Source organism: Chaetomium fimeti (assembly GCF_033439085.1).
Source record: "Chaetomium fimeti strain CBS 168.71 chromosome Unknown B0H64scaffold_5, whole genome shotgun sequence".
NCBI classification, from domain to species: domain Eukaryota; kingdom Fungi; phylum Ascomycota; class Sordariomycetes; order Sordariales; family Chaetomiaceae; genus Chaetomium; species Chaetomium fimeti.
In genome coordinates, this window is record NW_026944333.1 from 3,979,159 (window position 1) to 4,000,130 (window position 20,972).

At 52.8% G+C, this 20,972-nt stretch overlaps 5 protein-coding genes across 5 annotated transcripts; 2 read left to right on the top strand and 3 right to left on the bottom strand.

Moving 5' to 3' along the window:
- Positions 1–639: 639 nt before the first annotated feature.
- Positions 640–2,611, top strand: B0H64DRAFT_375804 (uncharacterized protein; the record flags this gene model as incomplete). The annotated part of the gene is made up of 3 exons (XM_062802439.1): positions 640–844; positions 1,011–2,496; positions 2,566–2,611. The coding sequence occupies 3 exons, from the start codon at positions 640–642 to the stop codon at positions 2,609–2,611; spliced, it is 1,737 nt and encodes a 578-aa protein (XP_062658607.1).
- Positions 2,612–2,780: 169 nt separating this feature from the next.
- On the top strand, positions 2,781–3,361 carry B0H64DRAFT_402567 (uncharacterized protein). Its single transcript, XM_062804248.1, has one exon. The coding sequence runs from the start codon at positions 2,944–2,946 to the stop codon at positions 3,298–3,300; it is 357 nt and encodes a 118-aa protein (XP_062658608.1). The 5' UTR covers positions 2,781–2,943; the 3' UTR covers positions 3,301–3,361.
- A 1,768-nt stretch (positions 3,362–5,129) lies between these two features.
- B0H64DRAFT_298269 (uncharacterized protein) lies at positions 5,130–6,353 on the bottom strand (the record flags this gene model as incomplete). The annotated part of the gene is made up of 3 exons (XM_062800088.1): positions 5,130–5,877; positions 5,936–6,162; positions 6,222–6,353. Coding segments are annotated over 3 exons (1,107 nt in total), but the record flags the coding sequence as incomplete, so codon positions are not given.
- Positions 6,354–7,490: 1,137 nt separating this feature from the next.
- On the bottom strand, positions 7,491–9,672 carry B0H64DRAFT_464358 (uncharacterized protein). The gene has a single exon (XM_062807626.1). It carries the CDS (start codon positions 9,647–9,649, stop codon positions 7,673–7,675), a length of 1,977 nt encoding a protein of 658 aa, XP_062658610.1. The 5' UTR covers positions 9,650–9,672; the 3' UTR covers positions 7,491–7,672.
- Positions 9,673–11,368: 1,696 nt separating this feature from the next.
- B0H64DRAFT_375807 (uncharacterized protein) lies at positions 11,369–11,860 on the bottom strand (the record flags this gene model as incomplete). Its single annotated transcript, XM_062802440.1, has 3 exons — positions 11,369–11,419; positions 11,474–11,732; positions 11,802–11,860. The coding sequence occupies 3 exons, from the start codon at positions 11,858–11,860 to the stop codon at positions 11,369–11,371; spliced, it is 369 nt and encodes a 122-aa protein (XP_062658611.1).
- Positions 11,861–20,972: the final 9,112 nt, after the last annotated feature.

Here is a 20,972-nt window from a genome sequence, read left to right on the forward strand (position 1 = left end):
TTTGCCTCTATGGCAGGCTCTCAGCCTAGTCGATGTTTGTTCACGGTTCAACTTTGACCAGCGGTTTCCGTCCTGTTTTCCACTGTCACCGTCTTCTCGACCCGACCCCCCCTTGCGCCCCCTTTTGCCGGACTTTCGTACATCCCTCTCCTGAGCTCGCCGGCGCCATTCTTTCCTTACTGGGCCCGTATAACTCTCGTCGGCGTTATGATCCCGCCGTCGTTATTCCGATCTTGAATTAAACGTTTGTGTAAGTGATTTCGCTTTCCCGGACGTCGTGAGCACAGCGCCGAGACTGGCAAGCCAGGTTTAATGCACCACAACAAAACTGCTTTGTTAGGGAACAAACCGGAGTTGCTCTGGGTTGTGTGAGGAAAGATCAAACTAAATCAGGCGGCGAATGAGGCCGGACGGTTCATCGGTCTCTGCCTTGTGCGAATTTTCTCACTCTTTAGGAACCCTACTCTTTTTCCTGCCATCCTTCTTCCGGCTCTGCTCTTCTTCGTTCTCTTCCTCCCAACCCTCCCGCCATCCGCCCACCACCTTCCGCCCTCCTTCCCTTTCTTCGTTGCTTCTCCTCCCACCATCAAACCTCCCGCTTGGTTAGCCCAACGACCACATCACCACACCACCACCACCATGGCGCCCACCACGTGGGGCAATTCCGCCTCTTGCGGTCACGACAACGCGCACTTCGCCAAGGGCTACGGGGACGGGTTCCAGCGCGGCTGGGCCCTGGGATTTGCGCGGGGCAGAGAGATTGGCCACCCTGAGGCGGCGGCTCACATTGGGTCGCGCGCCGGCGACAATGCTGTTGAAGGTGGCGAGGGGCCCGGGGTTCGGCGTAAGTTACTGTATTCCTTTGCTCGGCTCCCCAGTTCCTACCCGATCCTCCAGTCCCTGCCTAGGTACTTGCCTAAGTGTTGCATGCTTCGAGTTCAGCTTCTGCCATGCGTTGTAACTCGGCGCGGCCCGCGAAACGAACAACCGCATAACAAGAATCCGTACAGACACTCCGCACCACGATCAAGACCTCTGCCTGCTGAGCGACGTCCCACTGTGCGAGGACCCTCGCGACGACTTTTCTTTCCGGGAAGAGGACATCTTCTACGACGCCAAGTCGCAGATTGCCGCCTCCGAGTCCGACCCTGATGAAGTGGACGCCGGCAGCTCGACCGCCACGAGCACTTCCAAGTCCAACGCGCCCAGCGCCCACTCCTCGCCCTACTCCGAGGACCTTCTCGCCCTGTCCTCCAACGCCGATGAGGGCATTCCCGCGCCGTCCACCCGTGCTCATAACCCTGACAACAACGTTGCCAACCTTGCTGTGGCCGCCCCCCAGCCCACCTCATTTTCCGCTGCCGTTCCGGAGGTCTCCAACTTGAACCTGGAGAATGCGACCATCACCGCCGCCCTCATCCCGGGCATATTTAACAACATCATCAACGACAACCCCGCCAGCAACACGCCCGTTACCGCGGCCTTCCTCTCGGGCGTATTCAACAACGTCAGCGGCGACAACACCACCAACGGCGCGACTACTATCTCCGCTCACATCCCGGGCGCAACCACGGGCGCTATCAATGGCGACAGCGCTATCGACGCCGGAAACACCGCCAGCAGCACGTCCATGGCCTCCGCTCACATTCCGAGGGCAATCAACAACGTTATTAACGGCGACAACACTATCAACCGCGACAGCACCGCCACCAATACGATCGGTGCCTGCCCTCTTATCTCGGGCGCAACCAACAACACCATCAACGCCGGCAACACCATCAACAACGACAACACCGCCCCCACCAACCAGGCCACCACAACCTCCATCCCCGAGTGGTGGCCCTGGCTGCAACACCCCCAGCCCAACCCCCCCTTCATCCCCACCAACGGGCAAGCCACCACACCCCCCATCCCCGAGTGGCCCTGGCTTCAACACCCCAACCCCTTCACCCCCCCTTCCAACACCACCAACGGAACCATCACCACCCTCCACAACATCCCCCTCCCCCACACAATCACCCCAACACCCCCCTCCAAACACACACCCCCCTCCGCCCACCGCACCCGGCCCCCTTACCCAACCCTCTCTGCCCCGCACCACAACATCTACGCGCTCCTCGCCCAGGGCCGCACCGTCGTCGACTCGCCCTGGCGCGTGCTCATCGGCCCGCTGGGTGCGGCCGCGCGCGTGGCGTGGAATAGCGATGGGGGGAAACGGTATTTGCGGAGTAAGCTTGTCAGTGTGGGTGGGGCGGTCGGTGGTGGTTATGGTGGTTATGGGCGTGGGAATGCGCGTGGGAATGCGCGTGGTGGGCGCGATGGGGGTGGGCGTGGTGGTCGTGGTTGGGATGAGGAAGAGGTTCATCATCAGGCGGATGGCGGGTTGGTCTTCTCGGAGCTGGTGCGCGGGGAGGGCGAGGTGTGGTATGTGCTTGCGACGTTCGATGCGCAGGAGAAGGCGGGTTTGGCGGTGGAGACCTTTGCGGGTTATGCGTGGTAAGTTGTTTGTTTGTGGGTGTGTTGTTGGGTTGGGAATGTGAAGCTAATGACTGTGTGTGTTTACAGTGGTGGCTCGATCATGTGGGCCTGGATCTACCGGGAGGAGGAGTGAGGTTCGAAACCAAGACATACAAGCATGGGCTGAGGGGAATGGTGCTCGTGGGTCAAATCTGGCTGCAAGTTGCATAGCGAGGTTCGGAGAGAGAGGAGTTATCTCCAGGGTTTGGTCAAGGACTCAACATAATTAGACTTTTGGGAACTCGAAATTCACCTCGCCGTTCCTCCATCGCTTCGCCAAGATCCGTTTCCTGCGCCTGCCTTGATGATTCCATGTCGTGTTAGACACACAAAACCCATCATCGGTCTCCGCGCCCTTCACTCCCACTTCCTCCTTTGCTATCTCCCTCTGCCTCAAATACTCCACGTTTCCGTCCGCCTCCCCTCATGGATTTCTTGCCACGCAACCCCATGCGGGTTCATCAAAACCCCTTCATCTTCCAGGACCCGCAGAGCATCCCATGTCCACGCTTGGCATTTGTACAGCCTTTCTCGAGGGAAGAGCCTCTTTGGCCCATCGAACTGTTTCTTAGGCGCGGGCAAGGCAGCACAGATGCGGTCGATGCAGTTGAAATTCCCGGCTTCAACCGTCCCAAGCAATGTCTTCCCGAGGAAGTAGTCTTCATCCCGAACATAACGAAAGTCGTACGTCATGCCTTGGGCGATGCTGCCCTTGACTTGGTAGAGGAAGCCCCGTGGTTTCGTATCGGGCGTGGTAGCATGGAATGCCGCGTGTTCAACTAAGATGGCGTGGTGATCCCCCTTGCCTCCCCCGAGTGACTCGGCGAGGTAGACATTGTATGACGGCATGGCGTGGTGGTCTTGGCTGACTGCCCGTGGTGAACTCCCAGTTACTAGAGGTGAAGGTTCGTGTTGTGGATGAAGTCGGTATCGAAGAGTGGTGCTAGCGGCGACTGTAGCAGACAAGGAAGGCAAGATGCGGGCGAGGGTAAAGAGGAATGAAATTCGGGTCTGTAAGAGGTATTTAAAGCTGGGTAACTGCTGCCTGGTAGTCAGTTTAAGCCTGTCGGTGCTTAACGACCAATCAGTTGGTTATTCGGCGTCTGCATTCTTGTTGCATTATCCATCCACTTTCTGTTCCAAATGAACAGATGTTGATGAACATATCGGACAACAGGCGGTGATTTAGAGGGGAAGAGAGGTGTACCAGAGCAAGTCACATATGGTCGATATCTTCAACGACCCACAATCCAATTCTTGTTCTCAAATGATAGCTAGCCTATTAGTGATTGTGTTGTTGACTCCGAGCCCCGAAGAACATATCACGCGCGTAGTCAACGCGGTAGAAGTGCGCCTCGGGGGGAGCAAATGTACTTGTTAGGAGGGTTTTGGGAGTAGCTTTATAGAGTTACTTGCGGACTATGCTCTTGAAAGGACTCACCCTGCAAGACACGGAGTGTCTAAACACTAGTCCCACGCGCGTGCATATCTGGTAGGCAAAGAGAAGAAGCATGGGCTCTTTTTCGCCACCTATATGTAAACGGACGGCGCCCCTGGTGTTCGTGTCCCGTCGCTTTTCTCGGACTGCGACTCCCGTAGCCACTTTTGCATCAACGCGAAATATCACCAGGTCATATCACCGAGCTATTTGTGACTTATCGGCTTCCAGCACATGCCCAAAGACTTGCCCAAAGACGGATTATCCCCAAGATATTGAACCAACTTCCAAATTCCCATTGGGCATCACCCTACACGGCAAAGATGAAGTCACCGGATAGTACGCTGAGTACTGCGTAATAATATTGTATATCTCTTAATTGCCTCAATACCTAAGGATATGAGAAATCTGTTTTGCTGAATGATAACCAAGTCACTATCTGGCTATAAACCACACGGCCGCTCATACACACCTGCAGCTTTGTGCGTCCGCCCGGTGATAGACACACTTTGTCGTAATGTCGCTCGAAGCCGCGTGGTAGTGGAGGGTGGACCGCCTTCTGCTTATCACTACCCTCCTTACCCGCGGCGTAGATATCATCAACTTTAGCGCAGCACGAATTCTCCCCGCCTCGCAGGATCGCGGTAAAGCTACTGCTACCGGCCGGAGCACGGGTTTACATGTGCAAGTAACGCGTCGCCGTGGTACCCCGTTCAACAACCGCTGAAGCCTGGCTAACACCCTTAGGTAGCCAAGACGATGTAGTTATGTCGGAGTGTTGTCCAAAGTCCAGATGCCACAATGCAATTATCCAGATGTTGGGTGGCTGCGCGTCCAAATCCGAGTTTTAGTGGGGTGCCGGACTTTGAACCAAAGCTGGGGTCTTTATAGAGGGCGGCGACCGTGCGGTTGGGGGAGGTGGATAGGGCCAAATGTTCGAATAAGGGGCCAGGCCCCACGGCTCCGTGCGCGTGTGTCTGGTCGTCTTGGTGTTGAGTGATCGTGGGCCTGGAGTGGCGTAGCTTCTGAGGCTTTAACTAACGCAAAGGTCAGCGGTTAATACATACTTTTGGGCGGGCAAGTTGCAAATGGTATTACCGGTGAACAATCAGTTTGCAAGGTGCACGGCGTCCTCCTCCCATTGCTCTGTGCCCGGCTGCCCATTCACCAACCTCTCCATATTCAGCCTGACGCTGAGCCTTACGTACGGAGTCATCTCCCTATCCTTGTTGACGAACCCTCCCCCAGGCGCCATAATGTCCGAGGCTGCCCCTTTTCCGTAGTGGTGGCTGAACAAGGGTGGTTGCACCGTTAGACAAACAGGAGCCCTCCTGTTGCCTCCGTTTTCGTTGGCATCGGCTGTCTCGGCGCTGAGAGGGGTGTACATATCGTCACACCAATCCCGCAACATGAGGTCCCATCCGGCCGTCAGTGTTTGCAGCCCAAACTGCCACAGCAACTTTCTTGCTCCCTGCTGGCTGACAGCGTATGCCTGCGTACATGCCGTGCCGCGTGAAGGGTGTACGACCCTCGTATGTGGGGGATACTCCTCGGCGAGAGTGTCTTGCAAGGCGAATGGGTGCGGTTTGAGATGGTTAGGGGACGGAACAGTCATGTCATCTGGGATCGTCACTCGCAGGGTGGTCGTGGCTGGGAAGTCGGTCCCGCAGTGGCCGAGCCACAAGACGTCCCAATCGTCGCCGTAGGGGGTGAGTCGGGGGCGAGTTCTCAATGGCACCTGCGTGATTGGGACCTCTGGGGCTGGGAGACTGCTGGACTGCTCCGCGAGGGACTGCCCGTTTGACAGTTGTGTGAAGGCCCTCGATGCTTGCGCAAAGACCTGCATTTGTTTCTTCAATCGCAAGTCCCAATCGGCGTCGTCTTCGAGGATGAGGGCGCTAGTCACGTTCTCGTGGACAATCCTGCGTCGCAGTCAGACGACAGTTGAAAGAAAATCAAGTCGAGAACCTCCGAGCCCACCTTTGCAAAACATCCATGTGCGCCCGCCACGACCCTTTGTTTCCCGTTGTAAACCCTCCATTGCCCTGGCGACTGTTTGGGTCCCCTGGGAGCGTCTTGTCTAGCACGTCCTTTCCCAAAACCCCGTCAACCCATGTGATGTCAAGCTCGGACAAGGTACCAGCGAGCGCCAAGGCGTCGCGGCGATCGGATCGCGCGGGGAGGTTGATGGCGAAGATGTGTTGAAACTAAAAGTGCCGTCATTTAGCATATTTCCTTGTGGCTAATCATGCCGAGCACAACCTACCCCGAGAGTGCTATTGAGAATCTCCGGAGACGGCCTACTTGCCATCGCCGGCAATTGTGGCGCGCGGAACCATAGCAAAAGGGTGATGCCGACGGCGAGGGAGGCGGCCACTATCCGGTGTCGAGAAAGCATTTCGGCCTTCGAAGTTCACAGCATTGGAAGGTCGGAACCGTGGCTTGAAAGCGGGGAAGGGGGGAAAGAATCAAGTGAAGGGGCAGAGGAAGCCACGACCAGGAGTCGAATGCACCTTCCCGAACATTGCTTCAGCGGGTTCCAGGTTCAGTTGAAGAGTTGGAGACGGAAGGGACGACATGGGTTCTCGATCCCTCAACACCATCATGACGCCCATCAAGACTCGGATCAGCTGGTAAATTGCGGGTAAAGGCGGCCGTGCCGATCATTTAGTTCCTTCTTTTCCTTAACAAGGCAGCACATATTAACTTATGGCAATCTGAAACGGGACTTCCAAGTTGTGGATTTCCCCTGGGCGGAATTGAGCTTTGTGATTGGGTCCTTTCGACGTGGTCAGGAGCGAGCAACGCGGAGGAACGAACCCCAAAGTACTGCCCGTTGGGGCAACTTGCTGCAGCATCCCCGATTTTGGCCATAACTCAATCATGTGCTCGTTTCTTCTCACTGCGGGGCCAAGCAAAAGTGGTACCACGGGCATGCAGTTTCCCCGACCCCAACTGCTCGGTGCCCGGGCATGTGCATGTAGCGGAACACGACACGTTCCACCTTTCGATGTGAATATCTCCGTCTCCTTCACTTTCTGTCGCCGTCAATGAATAAACAAAAAGTCAGTGAATTCCATCCCTGCCGCAAAGCAAAACACAACGCCGGGATAACCGGGGTTGCGCGGTATCGAGGTGAGACTGTTCGGGTTGCGCAAAGAAAAGTGAGACCACAGTCGTGGCTTGGCTCGCCATATTCCCCCCGCCTCGATGGAATGGCCCCCTCTCTTGTTGTATTTGACTGCTCTGGCGATGCGGCCTACCCAACATACCATCGTTTCTTATGCTTTTTGGGAAGTATACTACCCGGGTACCTAGCCGGTTGTCCAGGTATGCATGCGCTATTGTTGTGATTACCGCGGGCTTAGGCCCATGCCTACTTCCTACCTAGGTAGCTAACTGGTCATACGCACTTGTGGTTAGTGACATTTCACATTCAGTCATGGCCAAGGGAACATCTTCCTAGGTAGCCAGGAAACCATCATATATTCGTACCTCGTATACCTTAACGTTCAGCAGCACGGTTAAGGGGGTTTAGTTTCAAGGTCTAAGTTATCATCTTATTACTCATTCACCGCAGTCTCGGTAACGCGGTGAGAGTGCTGAAAAAAGTGTAGAGGCTACAAGATATAGAGGATCAGGGAGTCCTGTAGCTACTCTCTGTATGGAGAGAGGGTATCCCCACTTTCCTCTGGACTCTGAATAATGTAAGCAATCTTAGGTAGAACTAGGGAAGCACCATTGAGGGATAGTGAACATTCGGCTTTTCCTCCGCGTGTTCCACTTCTTCTCCCTCCCCTCGTAGGTCACCTTCCCTTTGCTATCCAGGACCACATACGCCACAATCCCCACGTCAACCTTCCTCGCCGGCACCCCTTTCTGCTCATCGCCGGAAAACAACTTTTCCAGAGCCGCCTTCAGCCACGTCGCATACTCCAGCACCCCCGGCGGATCCGGCCGCTCATCCTCCGGGTGCTTTTCGACTATCTCCTCCCGGTCCCAGTCCCAGACTGCGTGCCCCGGGTCCGTCACCCGCTGCGGCTCCGGGTCCGGGTCCGGCTCCGGCTCGCCATTGCGCCGCGCCGCCGCCCTCCGCTCGCGCCGCAGCGCCGCCTCGGAGACCCAGCTCCCGTCCTCCGGGTCCACCACCTCCACGAACAGCGTGTCCTGGCTGCCCGTCAGCCACCGCTGGCCCTGCGCGGGCAGCTCCGTGATGTCGGGCCGCAGCGTGAGGTCGTGGTCGATGATGTGCACGCACACCACGTCGGGGAAGCAGGTGACCACCTCGGGAGGGATGTCCGTTACCACTTCATTGAATCGGCACTGCCAATGGCTGGCGTGTCTAGGCTCGCGCTCTGAAGGTTTGGCCCGGTCGTCCGGGGGGTGGAAGTGCTCTGGGGCGAGCGGGGTTGGGAGGTTGAAGGCGTCCGTGGCGGTGTTGCCGGTTGTGCGGGGTGGGGGTGGTGGTTTGTGGGTGCTCGGGGGTTCTAACAGCTCAACTAAATCTGACGGCATGGTGTCTCCGGTAATGGTGTCGCTGATAACGCCCCATTGTGGATAGGGGATTGTCTCGACGACGAGGAAGTTGCGGGAGTTGTTGTACCAGCCGAAATGGTCGTCGGGGTCGATGTCAGCGGAGCAGATGGAGACAGTGTCGTCCTCGTCGTCATCTTCGGTGTCCGTCGCCGGGAATATGGTGTGGTCTTGGCTGCCGTCTCCGTCGTTGGCGGACCACATGTTGTAGGTAGCGCGGTTTTCGTCATAGTTTATGATGGCGTCGATGCGGTGGTTTTTTGCAACGCACTCACGTTGCACTTCCGGCAACATGGCTAACATGCGATCCTTTAGCAGGCCCTCACGGATGGTAGCCTCCTCAACGGGCTCACTGCTAGCCTTCATCTGTTCCTGAACCTTGCTGCACATCTTACACGCGGTCTTAATCTTATCTCCACGTCGGGCGCGTTCTTGCCGGCTATGGTCGCGCCTACGAGTTAAAACGCCCAGTTGCTGGTTATGGATCTCTAGTTTATCACAACCGGCGCAGCAACGATCGGCGCTGTGCCCGTGGAAAGCGAACATGATGTGTTGAATGTTCTTGGTTTGGTCGGTGATAGATGCCCTTGTTTCCTTATCTTCCAGCCATTTTCTGGTCTCAGACATCTCGAAACCCCCGGGCATCACGTTGTGCAAATAAACAAGGTCATCCTTTGTGTTGAGATGGAGAGGGATGGTTGGTAGTTTACCGCTCAGGTCACGGTGAATTTGTGGTGGTTGCGACATTACTGGGTGCCGAGCACTGCTGCGGGCTGTTTGGCATGCCACCTGGTTGACCTGTTTTAACCGACGCGTGTCGGTGAAATAGTAGGACGTCGGATTTCCCCCAAATGCTTGAGGCTCGGAGATCTTGAATGGAGGAGCTAGGTCGGTTGGTGTGTGATTCGAGTCAACAAGATTATTACCGCAGAGATAACCATGTCCCGCCACGAGTTCCTGGAGGACCCGTCCAGCGTCCTGGCGAATAGTCTGTCCCTGAATGTCCTTTACTGCCTTGGAACTATCATCCCAGCCCTGGTGTGGATTCGCGGTGTACATCTCGAGGTAATGAACCCGAGGAGCCCGCAGCATCAGACCGAAGATATCCTTTTGAATCTCCACAGGCAGGCGGGCAAACTGCCAGAAGTTTTTATCGGCCATCTTGATCGATCTATGAAACAAAGGCTTGCTGACTGCCTTGCGTCGGATCAATTAACATGGGGTCTGTGGATTTATATATTAGGAATCGAGGGCAGTGTCCAGGTTCGGAATAATAATTAATTAGCCCAGTACTTCACGACACATCCGACTTGCCAAGAAGAGGCCTGTATCATTCAGGCAACAACAACAAGGGAATTCATACAACTCCTTTGTTGTTTAGGAGCGCAAAAGAGTGGTGCAACGTATACGCTCAATTTACAAGAGGACCACCTAATCACTCTTTGTCGTTACCTACCTACCTAAGGTATGTGGGGAAAAGGCCATCGCAACAGGCTTGGCCACGAGTGACAGTATACCTAAACTACAATTACTTCGCTTTATAAAGTTGCGTGAGGGTAGCATAACCACGACGCCGAAGCCATATCGAGAGATATCGTTGTATCCGGCGGTCATCCTGAGCTGTTAAGTACGGTAGCTACCTAGGTACCAGCTATCTTCACAGCGGCCACTACCACCACCCAACGACCAAGACTACCCCCCATTCAATCTACTTCCTCGACCTCGTCATCACGCTCAACACGCACGAACCCCCATCCCACACTATCCAACTCCACACCCCCTCCACCTACACCACCCCACCGACGCCAGCACACTAAGTACGGCCCCTCCCTGCCCCGCCAGTCCCCCGCGCTCCGCGCCGCCCACCACCTCGCCGTACCCTGGACGCCAACCGCCTTCTTGGCGCAGTGTGGCCGCTGCAGGCAGGCGACGCGCGAGGCGCTCCCCCCACTGGGCAGGGTGTGTTCTCCGCGGAGTAGTAATGAGAGTGCGCATCGCTGGGAGCAGGTCGTGCCTAAGGAGTTGGGGCAGTTGTGACAGGGGCGGTTCCCCGCGCTATGGGGGTGTATTTTGTGCTGGAAACGGGGTAGTTTTCGGGGATGGTTAGGTTGATGGAGGGGGGGCGGGGTGGTGAATTTGCCGGAGAGTGAGTTTGTGATCGCGCTGGGGGGGATGGGTTATGATGTGGACTCGGACGATGTGGTGTGGGAGAGGGATATTGGACTGGGCGGGCGGGGTGATGTGGGTTGCCCGGGGGCTGCAGAGCCGCTATTGGGATTAGTTTTGGGACAGGGACGTGCCAAAGTGTGGTGTATTGGGGTTGGTGCACGTCGGACTACCTAGGAGCTACTTGTAAGTGGAGCTCTGTGAAGAACGCAGTGGGTGTTTGATACCAGTTGGTTCGGTGATTACCCACGGGGGAATGGAAAGTATCTAGGTTGGTGTTCGGCATTGCCTTGGGTTAGCAACTGAATGGAAGTGATCATGTGGATATGGTGTTCAGCTGGTAAAAAGAAAGTGTGGTCGGCGGGGGAAGAGCAGCAGTGTGTATAAGTCCATGGTCGATATTTAATGTTAGGTGACATGGCTAAATATTAATGCAGGAGGCATATGTAACCGCTAGTAGAAATCGAAGGGGGAACAACAATAGCACGTAATATCAGAGCCATTTATTGGCGATTGCGAGGATGGAGATTATGAGATACGTCCGAGTCTAGGGCTGCTGGCAGATTTGGTTCAATGACATAAGCTTTGGTGGGTTTATCTCGCATGTCTATAGCAATGAACCCGTGGTTGACGAGCAGACCAGTCCCTGAAGTTCGGACAACATCCGCTGGTTCGATCCTCCTATGTCCGCCATCCCACCCCAGGATATCTCGCTTAATAACGCCGGAAAATCCTGAAAGACATCACTGGCGCGGTGACGCAGCCCTGCAGCAAACGAGCAGCCAGGGGGTTGTTACTGTCACTGCCTCCAACAGTAACAGTGGTGATATTGGGTTGGTTGTCTGTTTTCGCCAGCCCCGAGAAACCACATTCGGCGACGTTTATGAGTTCCAGCTGGCTTTCATGGTTGACGATATAACTCGCAGACGCCGCAAAGGTCCTCACGTTGATGCAAGAAGAGCCGGTGCCCTGGTAAGACCAGAGCAAACTCCCCTCACACGTGGGGTTGCCCCATCCCGACACGGCCCAGAAGTAATCATCCTCTGCCCGCACGTCAATGTATGATTCGGGGGCAGTCCTGGTTATGGGCAGATGGTCAGCGAACAAACTTCTCAAATCTTCAGCAACTTGAGAGACTAGAACATACGGAGCGGCGGCGACAAGGCCGGCAGCAACCAATGTGGAAAGTGCGCCGAAGAAGTGCATTTTGCTAGGGCTGGGGATCTGTCGAAGGGCGTTTGGGTGTTTGAAGGGAGCTGCAGGTTCAAGACTATCGGCGGGATGACTCGAAGGGCTTGTCTGCACGCTGGTCAACAAAGAAGGGGACACGGGAGGTTTATATAGGCGTGCGCTCACCCCGTCCCACACCCTCATTCTCCATCAAGTGTCAAGCCGAGGAAAAGGCCAAAGCCTCCATGCCGAGGAGAAACAAAAGGTGGTATCGCGTAGGCGGACTGCGTGTGATATTGGGCTAAGAATGTGCAAAGTCTTCGGTTGTTGAGGCGGAGCAGTTGAGACTAACGGTCTTTGCAGCGTATATGCATTGCGGATTCAAATACAGCCCCCAATGCGTCGTCTAGAGTCAATACCAAGCGCGCGATGTTCCAGCGCAGAAGTGTTGTGACCTCAGGGAGTGGAGAGTCCACTCGTCTCCAACACCGTGATACCCTGTCCGCAGCGCTTGAGTTGGTCGTGGGCCATCGTCGGTTTTGCCGGCTTGGTTTCGGCCCCCAAGTTGGGGGCCGCCGTGTTCGGATTTGTAGACTTGAGTCTCACGATTGGGCTCGTCAAATGCCCCCGTATCCAACCACCCCTGACTCGACGCTCTCCCCATGCTAGGGATTGAGAGGACATCAGGCACGTAACTTCTCAACCTCGGAAGCCGGCAGACCGCTCTCAACCTCTCCCATGGATCCATTACCCAACGGCCGTCATCAATGACGGACCAGAGAAAAGCGAGTGATACGAGAATTCTGCAGGCTTGGTCCCTTCGATAACACGCTGTTTGGCCCCGGGATAGCGTGGAACCTGAGAGTCACGAACGCGACTCCCAACGGCACCAATGACACCAAAGACACTTCACAAGTCCGTTCTGTCTACGTTTACGGCTCTTACCCAGGCACTGCCCTGGTAGCTAGTATCACTCTCCAAGAGTCCCGCCTTCCAGATTCCACCCGCCGCATAACGATTTACAGCTTAATTGTTTACAACGGCATCTACAAATAGGTAGGTAGTCCATGTTGTGGTGTCAACCAGTATGAAAGATTTCCTTTACATTCAAAATCCACTGATCCATAGATACACCTGACTACATTTCCTGCCGGGTGCAATGGTTTGCCGTTGGCGGAATCAAGTTGTACTTTTTCCGCGACCACTCTTTCAGTGTTTCTGCGTCCCCGTGTGGTTGACTCGATGCGTCAAGAAGCCCACCCTTCGGTGAGCACCTCCCTCCACAGCGTGAGTTTTGCCATATAATAAAAGCGAATCGAGACCGCGCAGGCAAATGAATAAATATAGGAACATAGGAGACACGGAGTCGCCTAAAACTGCGATGAAATCGAGAAGCTCGCTCCAGTGCGATTTGTGACTAAGTCGCCCCCCCCACTTGTCGGCCCCCCCCCCCTTTTCGTTATTTGTGCCCCACCTATAACCCTGAAAACTGGGAATTTCAACTACATATATAACCCCAACTACTACTATTAAAAATATAATAAAATTCAAATAGTATTATTTAGTATCCTCTAGTATAATATAAAGATCGAAAGTATAAGATTTATCTTTTTACCCTAATATAAAATTAAAATTTCATTTTACATACTAATTTACTAACAAATTAAATCCTTAATAACTTTATAGTATCTTTATAAAAGCCCTAGAAAATTGCTATAGTAGTATATTACATATATCCTAATTATTGAAGTGGCGATACACCTTAAAACCACACACACCACCAAACACTTGCAGTGGGTCACGTGCCACGCGCGCGTTGTGATGTCAATGTTGCATGAGGGAGGAATTGGCTCAGAGAATAATCTTCAACACTACGGATCCTACGACCGTGGAATCAATGTACCTGCGTGCGTGGCCTTCTGGTTAGAAGGCTGCGGTTACAACTACCGTAAAAAGAGGTTACTTTAACAAGTATGGAAAAAGAAATAGAATTGTATACCCTATAAACTCTGAGAGGGCTTGAGCCTCTAACTAAATATAAGGATGCCCTAGGCGGATGAATGCAATGAAGAAACGGAAAAACGAAAATTCTAGACCCTATGTCCCTCTGGTTAGAGGGAGCTCGTTACCCCAGTTTATACTTCCCTTTCAAACTTATAATAGCTCCTACCTATAAGTTCGAATCTAATCTTCCTAACTATCGTACTATATATACTCTATATATAATACTAGGTCCTATAGGTAATGGTTATACTATATAGGTATATCTACTACTTCCCTTTATATAAGAGCCTAACCCTACTACTATATTAGGTACTTAGGTTCTAAATAATAGGTAGGTAAACTATAATAATTATAGATAGAGGGCCGTTTAAAACCTAGTTCCAGATCCTCCGGACTAACGATATATATCGGATTACATATTCTTACAGTCTCATCATTCCTCTACTAACTAGAGGGTACTGCTACCGATTAAGTATTAATTTAAGAAGATCGTTAAACAATAGGGCCGGGAGTCCGAAGTGGTTAGGGTACAGGCAGCTACAGCGCCGGCGGTACTAGTAGGAGTACTTACTGGGCTACAGCCCGCCTCGCTATCTTAGCTTTGTAGTACTGTATATAGACCGCCTTCTAGAGTTCTCTATTCTAGGTTATAGCTTTGTATTGGATCTACTAAAGGCGGATTGGAATATTAGGTCCTACTTTAAGGCTCACCGCTCAAAGTACTTCAGCCGGGTTAATAACTGGCTTATACTCCTTACTTAGAGCCCTACTGAGAACTGGGGTACTATTAAGAAATGTAAGAGCTAAGTCCTCTTAGTTAGAGCTATCCGATAGTATACCTTTATCGCTGAGCTTATTTAATACTTTAGTAATTAGCTTAGGTAGGTTATCGAACTGGTTCTTCTTTAGGAATTTCAGTAATCTAACTGAATTCTACTCTAGGGTAGCTAATATCGCTTTAGCTCTAACCTTTAGAGTTACCTACCTAGACGGTTTAACTGGTATATCTAGGAGTATAGGGGTTGGTTATATAATAGCTACTTTATTATTATCTAAACTACCCTTATTCTCTTTCTATTATCCTTAAGTTAGGGATATAAACTATCCTTTAGTATTTAGAGGTAAGTTATTTCCCTACTATAGAGTAATCTAACTAGAAGGTATCTAGACTCTGGTATTATAGGGGTTATTGTTTTTATAGTTATTCTATATTACCTTAATATAGAGTAAGTAGGTAGTAGTATTACCTAGGGCTACCCTAATAACCTTAAGCTACTTACTTAGTATTTTAGCTTAGGCTCTCCCTTTAGTTAGTTTATAGTAAGGCTGGGTTATATATTAATTTATATTTATAGTATAACCCTAATAGGTTCTGATATTTTAGAAGAAAAATCGGGTAAGCTTAACCGCTTAGATTTTATACTCCTAGTCTTATAACTATATTAGGTAGTTAATTACTCGGATATCCAGCTTCATAATCCCTCCTAAATATTTAATAACTGTGAAAATCGCCCCTTTAATACTAACGATATTGCTATAGGGGCTACTATCCTCCGAATCTATATAGTAATAGAATCCTTATACTTAGTTATAGATTATAACTAACTAGTAAGCTTCTTCTATATTTCTATTAAGGTAGTAGGGGATTACCTAGAATTGCTTTATTCTAGCTTCTTTTAAAAGTTCTTTCTTAAACTATAGAACCTCTACTGGTTAGAGGTTGTTAGCGATAGGCTTAGGAAAGAGGAAGATACAGTACTAATAGTAAGTTAGGGAAAGGTATAGGAGGGCTATAATACTGGTCTAGTCTAACTATTATTTCCTAATAATCTACTTTTCGATATTATAGAAAGATAGTATAATATTATACTAGAGTAGATTAAAGTAGAGAGCCCTTTTAGGTAGAAGGTTCTTATAGTTAGGAAATAACTACCTTATTATCTCTTTATTATATACCAATCCTAGTAGTATTCCAAGCTAGTTAGGTCTATTAACCTTAATTATCGGTATATATCCTATATACTTATTTAATATTAATAGGATTCTCTTATTATTTACCTCTTAGGGTACTAAGTTAATATCTTCCTCTAGTTACTAGAAGGTAAGTACCTATCGGTAGTAATCCTTAGAGTCCTGCGATTCTTAAGGCTCTAGGTTGCTAGAGGTAGGTATCGGTATAAAAGTTGGTATATAGAGGTCTCTGTAAGGCTCGATACAGGTCCAGTATATAATTTATAGGTTTATAATATTCAGTAAGTTAGGGGGAGGTACTAGCGGCTACTAATTAGAAGGGGGTTACCCTTTACTTTATAATGCTATTATAAGTAACTATTGTAGGGAGGTCTAGGGAGTCTAGTTAGTAGAACGGGGAGAGGGTTAGAGAGGTTAAGAACTGTGACGGCCCGGCGCAGTCACAACAAGGTTGGTTACGTAATGAGCCACTTATACACTGCCCCACCCTCGGCACCGGGGGATCCACCTTTGGCGCATCCACTCTCGACACATCCGCCAATCAGCACGCTTGGTTCTGAAGCATCCACTTTCATTCACTGAATACCAAGACAGGTCCCTTGTTGATTAGATACAGGGGCTCTGTATCTGGGAACTATCCAGGAACCTGTGAAAGCAACAGCAACAGCGACCGACCGGAACCGACCGTCCCCTCGTCTATAAAAGGCCGCTGTTTCTCCCCTGGAACCGCACTTAGTTTAGTTCTTTACTTTTAGTTGTATTTTCGTTATTGGGTACAACCTTCAGGCTCGTCCTAAGTTCATTTGTGCACGCCGTGACACTACAACTAAAAGTCACTTCACCGGCCGGCGACGGCGACAGAACATCCATCAAGATCTCGACAGAAGACCCGCGGGGCAACACAACAGAAGACCTATTCAGGCACACTCGACTATGGCAGTCCCATCAAAGGATCCAAAGGGGAAGCACCCTGAGGATAACGGCTCCGAGGAGCATCCAGACAGCAACCCCCTGGCAGTAGTCCGGGAGCGGGTTAAACCCCTCGAGGGAAACTATAACCGAACCGACGATGAGTCGGACACCATTGCTTTCTTCCGGCAGATTGGTTTAACTCTCAGCAGCAGGCATTCGATGGCCCACGTCGACGGGCATATAGGCAGCTACCCTCTCCCGGACCTCTATAACCGACTCGCACAGAAGGACCTTGAAGGCGAGGACATCGTTAAGGAATTTGCTAAGAGGACTGATAACCTCCTTAACCAGACCCCTCTCCAGCTCTGCGATTCAGACGGAGAACTCGACGAGATCAACCAGCACTGGGTCCGCTTGGACCTAGGCCGTACTCTCTTGCTAATCCATAGGCTCTTCGCACAGCGGGATGCAGCGATCTCTCTTTCCCAGACTCTCCACCGGGTATCGATCGATAACCAGCTCCTGTTCCGACAGACCTTACAGCGGGTTCGAGAGCTGGAGGCTAACCCCGACGCGGCAAAGGAACAGCAGATCCTGGACCTCATCGAGGCCCGCGACCACTTGAACTCCCTGCTGGCCGAGGCCCAGGAGGAGGCAATTGCGGCTAGCAGGGAGGCCCGAGGGCTCCGGTCGAAGCTAGCTCAACGCAGCGACCCGAATCACCCCCAGGCCAGCGTGGAAGACGACGACCACAACACTCAAGGCTCCCGGCACCGGAGCGCAAAGATCAAGGACCCGGACCCTCTGACGATGGACGACGACCTGACACTTAGGGTTTGGAGGGGCCAGATGAACCGGAAGCTCTCCGGAAACGCCGACTGGTTCCCTACCGAAGACCATCGATTCGCCTACGTCACTGGCTTGGTCAAGGGCACAGCACTCCAGCACCTCCAGACCTATATCGATGAGACGAACGAGGACCGTTTTACCACTGTTCAAGAAGTCTTTGAGTACCTGGAGGATACCTTCAAGGACACAATGGAGATCCAGAAGGCCGAACAGAGCCTGGAGCAACTGACGATGTCTGGCAGCGACAAGTACCAGGACTTTGCTTCGAAGTTCATCCTCTACGCGACTCAAGCCAAGGAGCCGAAGTCAAAATGGAAGAAGGAGTTTAACCGGCGGCTAACTTACAAGCTGCAGACCGCTCTCGCCCGGGATTACATCAACTCCGGGATCGACTTCGAGGCCTTCCGGCATCTCGGTGCGGAGATGGCCCTCCTACACGAGCAACAAGACTTCGCTCGCCCAAAGAAGAAGGAGAAGGTTTCTACTAGCGGCACAAGAGCAGGCTCTGGTGCTCCTGCTCGCGGTGGCACCCCGGCTCGACAAGGTTCAGGCACCCCAGCCCCTGCTGGAGGCAGAGGCGCCACTCCACGCCTCAGCCAGGAGGAGAAGAACCAGCTGATGGCCGAAAACAAATGCTTCTACTGTAAGGAAGTCGGCCACTCGTCCAGGGACTGCACGAAGCGAATGGCAGCAGAGATCCGGCGCCTCGGTACGGGAGCTCCCACCACAGCTCCGACACCCGCTGCAGCACCTACTCCGACTACTCCTCCGGCCCCAGAGGCGGAAAACTAGCTGCCCTGGGACAAGCCTCCCTACCAGGGCGATTTGATGTACGACTATCGACAATCAAGGTAGACCTCCAGAAACTGATAGGCGGGGACAGCCTCACCGTCCCCTGCACCCTAACTAGCAATGGAATTGGAGTTACCTTAACTGCGTTGGTTGATACAGGAGCAGACCTCTATACCGCGATCGATCCCTCAGTGTCCACCGAGATAATAAAGAAACTAAACCTCATCCGCGTCCCCCTCGGGCGGTCGATCCCCGTAACCGACTACCACGGACGCCCCGGCACCCCGATCACCTCAGCACTGGTCTCGAACCTCTGGGTTGACGGCCGAATGGAATACTCGGCGCCCATCCTCGAAACCCCTCTCGGACCAAGCCAGCAGATGATCCTGGGCCGAATTTGGCTGGCGATCCACGGCGTGCTTCCCGATGCAAGGCACCGACGACTCGTCTGGCCACCCGAAAGGTCACGTGACACCCACCACCGGGTAATCGAGATTCCCTACGAAAAACTGCGTGCGCAGCCTGTCGACCCGGCACACCAGCAGGATATGCAGCGGCGCGACGGCGCGATCGAGAAACAGGACCGCCGACAACAGGAACAGCGGACCCTGAGCCTCTTGAAAAGGAAAAAACCCGATCCGCCTACCCTGGACCTACCCCGCACCGAGCAGCTACCCTGCACCGAGCCCGCCGGCCCGTGCGACCCACTGCACCCTGGTCGGGGAGGACATAAGGGGGCGCAGAAAGCGACAAGCACGGACCACCATTACAAGCACGAACAAAAGATGGCAAAGGCGCTGCGGGAACCTTACAGCGCTGACCCCCCTAAGGAACGAACGGTTGCAGAAGGGCTCCAGTGGGAATGGAGCCAATACGAAGACACGAAAGGCCTTGAGACCGCTGCCCGCGCAGTAATGATCAGCGCTGTAGCCATGTCTACGATGCTGAAGAGGAACCCGGGGCACCAACACAGCTTCGTATCAGTGGGAATCAGCTCTATCAACTCCATTCAGAAGGTGATCGATCACAAGAAAAGGCTCCTCGAGGGAGAAGACGAAGATACACAGAGGGCGATGGAGGCGGCAGCAAGCAAGCATCCCTACCTGGAAGAATACGCCGACGTGTTCTCGAAGAAGGAATCAGACAACCTACCACCACACCGAGAAGCGGACCACAAGATCGAGGTGGAAAGCAAACAGGGCTTGACAACCAGTCCACTGTACGGGCACACCCTGACCCAGCTGGAAGCCCTGAAGGCCTATCTAAAAGACTGCTTGGAGCGCGGATTCATCGAGCCCTCCTCGGCTCCCTTCGCCTCCCCGGTACTGTTTGCATTGAAATCTGACGGGTCATGGAGGGTTTGTGTGGACTATCGGAAGCTGAACGCGCTGACAACCAAGAATCGGTACCCCCCTCCCGCTAATTGACGATACCCTGAGACAGCTGGGAAAGGCCAAGATCTTCACCAAGCTAGACATCCGACAGGCGTTCCACCGCATCCGAATGGACCCAGAGAGCGAAGACTTAACCACCTTCCGCACCCGCTACGGGCAGTACAAATATAAGGTGATGCCGTTTGGGTTGTGCAACGGCCCGGCAACCTTCCAGAGCTTTATCAACTCACAGGTGTTCGAGTTTCTAGACCATTTCCTGACGGCTTACATCGACGACCTCATCATCTACTCGGACAACGAAGAAGAACATCAGGAGCATGTCAAAAAGGTACTCCAGAAGCTCCGAGGAGCTGGCCTACAAGCAGACCTCAAGAAGTGTGAATTTCACACCACCGAGACTAAGTTTTTGGGATTCATCGTGGGAACCGACGGCATCCGAGTTGACCCCCAGAAGATCGAAGCCGTGACCTCTTGGCAGACCCCAGCGACGGTGAAAGGAGTTCAGGCCTTCCTCGGGTTCTGCAACTTCTATCGCCGCTTTGTGGAACGATACGGCAACATTGCGAGACCCCTACAGAAGCTGACAATGAAGGATCGAGCTTTCCAGTGGACCGACGATTGTCAGGAAGCCTTTGACCACCTGAAGAAGGCTCTGACCACGACCCCACTCCTTGTCCACTACCAGATCGAGCGCGAGACCCGCCTGGAGACAGACGCATCCGACGGGGTCATCGCGGGAGTTCTCTCCCAGAAGGTTGACGAGCTTTGGAGACCTGTTTGCTACTTCTCCAAGACAATGAACGGCCCGGAAGGCAACTATCCCATCCACGACAAGGAACTCCTCGCTATTGTCCGTGCCTGCGAGGAATGGTATCCCCTGCTCCTGGGCATCCAGAAGAAGTTCGAGGTCTTGACAGACCACCACGCCCTCCAATACTTTATGACCAAAAGATTACTAAACGCCCGGCAAGCAGGTTGGTCGGAGTTTCTAGCACCCCTAAACTTCGAGATCAAGTACCGGCCCGGCAAGATGAACGCGGCAGCGGACGGCCTTTCCAGGAAGACGGAGGACCTTACCACCCAGAAGGCGATCCAAGCCGCTTACCGAACACAGACCCTTTTGCCGGCTCACAAGTTAGACCCACAGGTGTTGAAAGAGTTTCAGGAGATCAGCGAGCAAGAACAAGACCTCCTGAACACGCAGGAGCCTCCGATCAGCGTCCAAG

Coding starts and splice junctions, on each gene's coding strand:
- B0H64DRAFT_464358 (XM_062807626.1), bottom strand. CDS start 9,649: ATGGCCGATAAAAACTTCTGGCAGTTTGCCCGCCTGCCTGTGGAGATT.
- B0H64DRAFT_402567 (XM_062804248.1), top strand. CDS start 2,944: ATGGATTTCTTGCCACGCAACCCCATGCGGGTTCATCAAAACCCCTTC.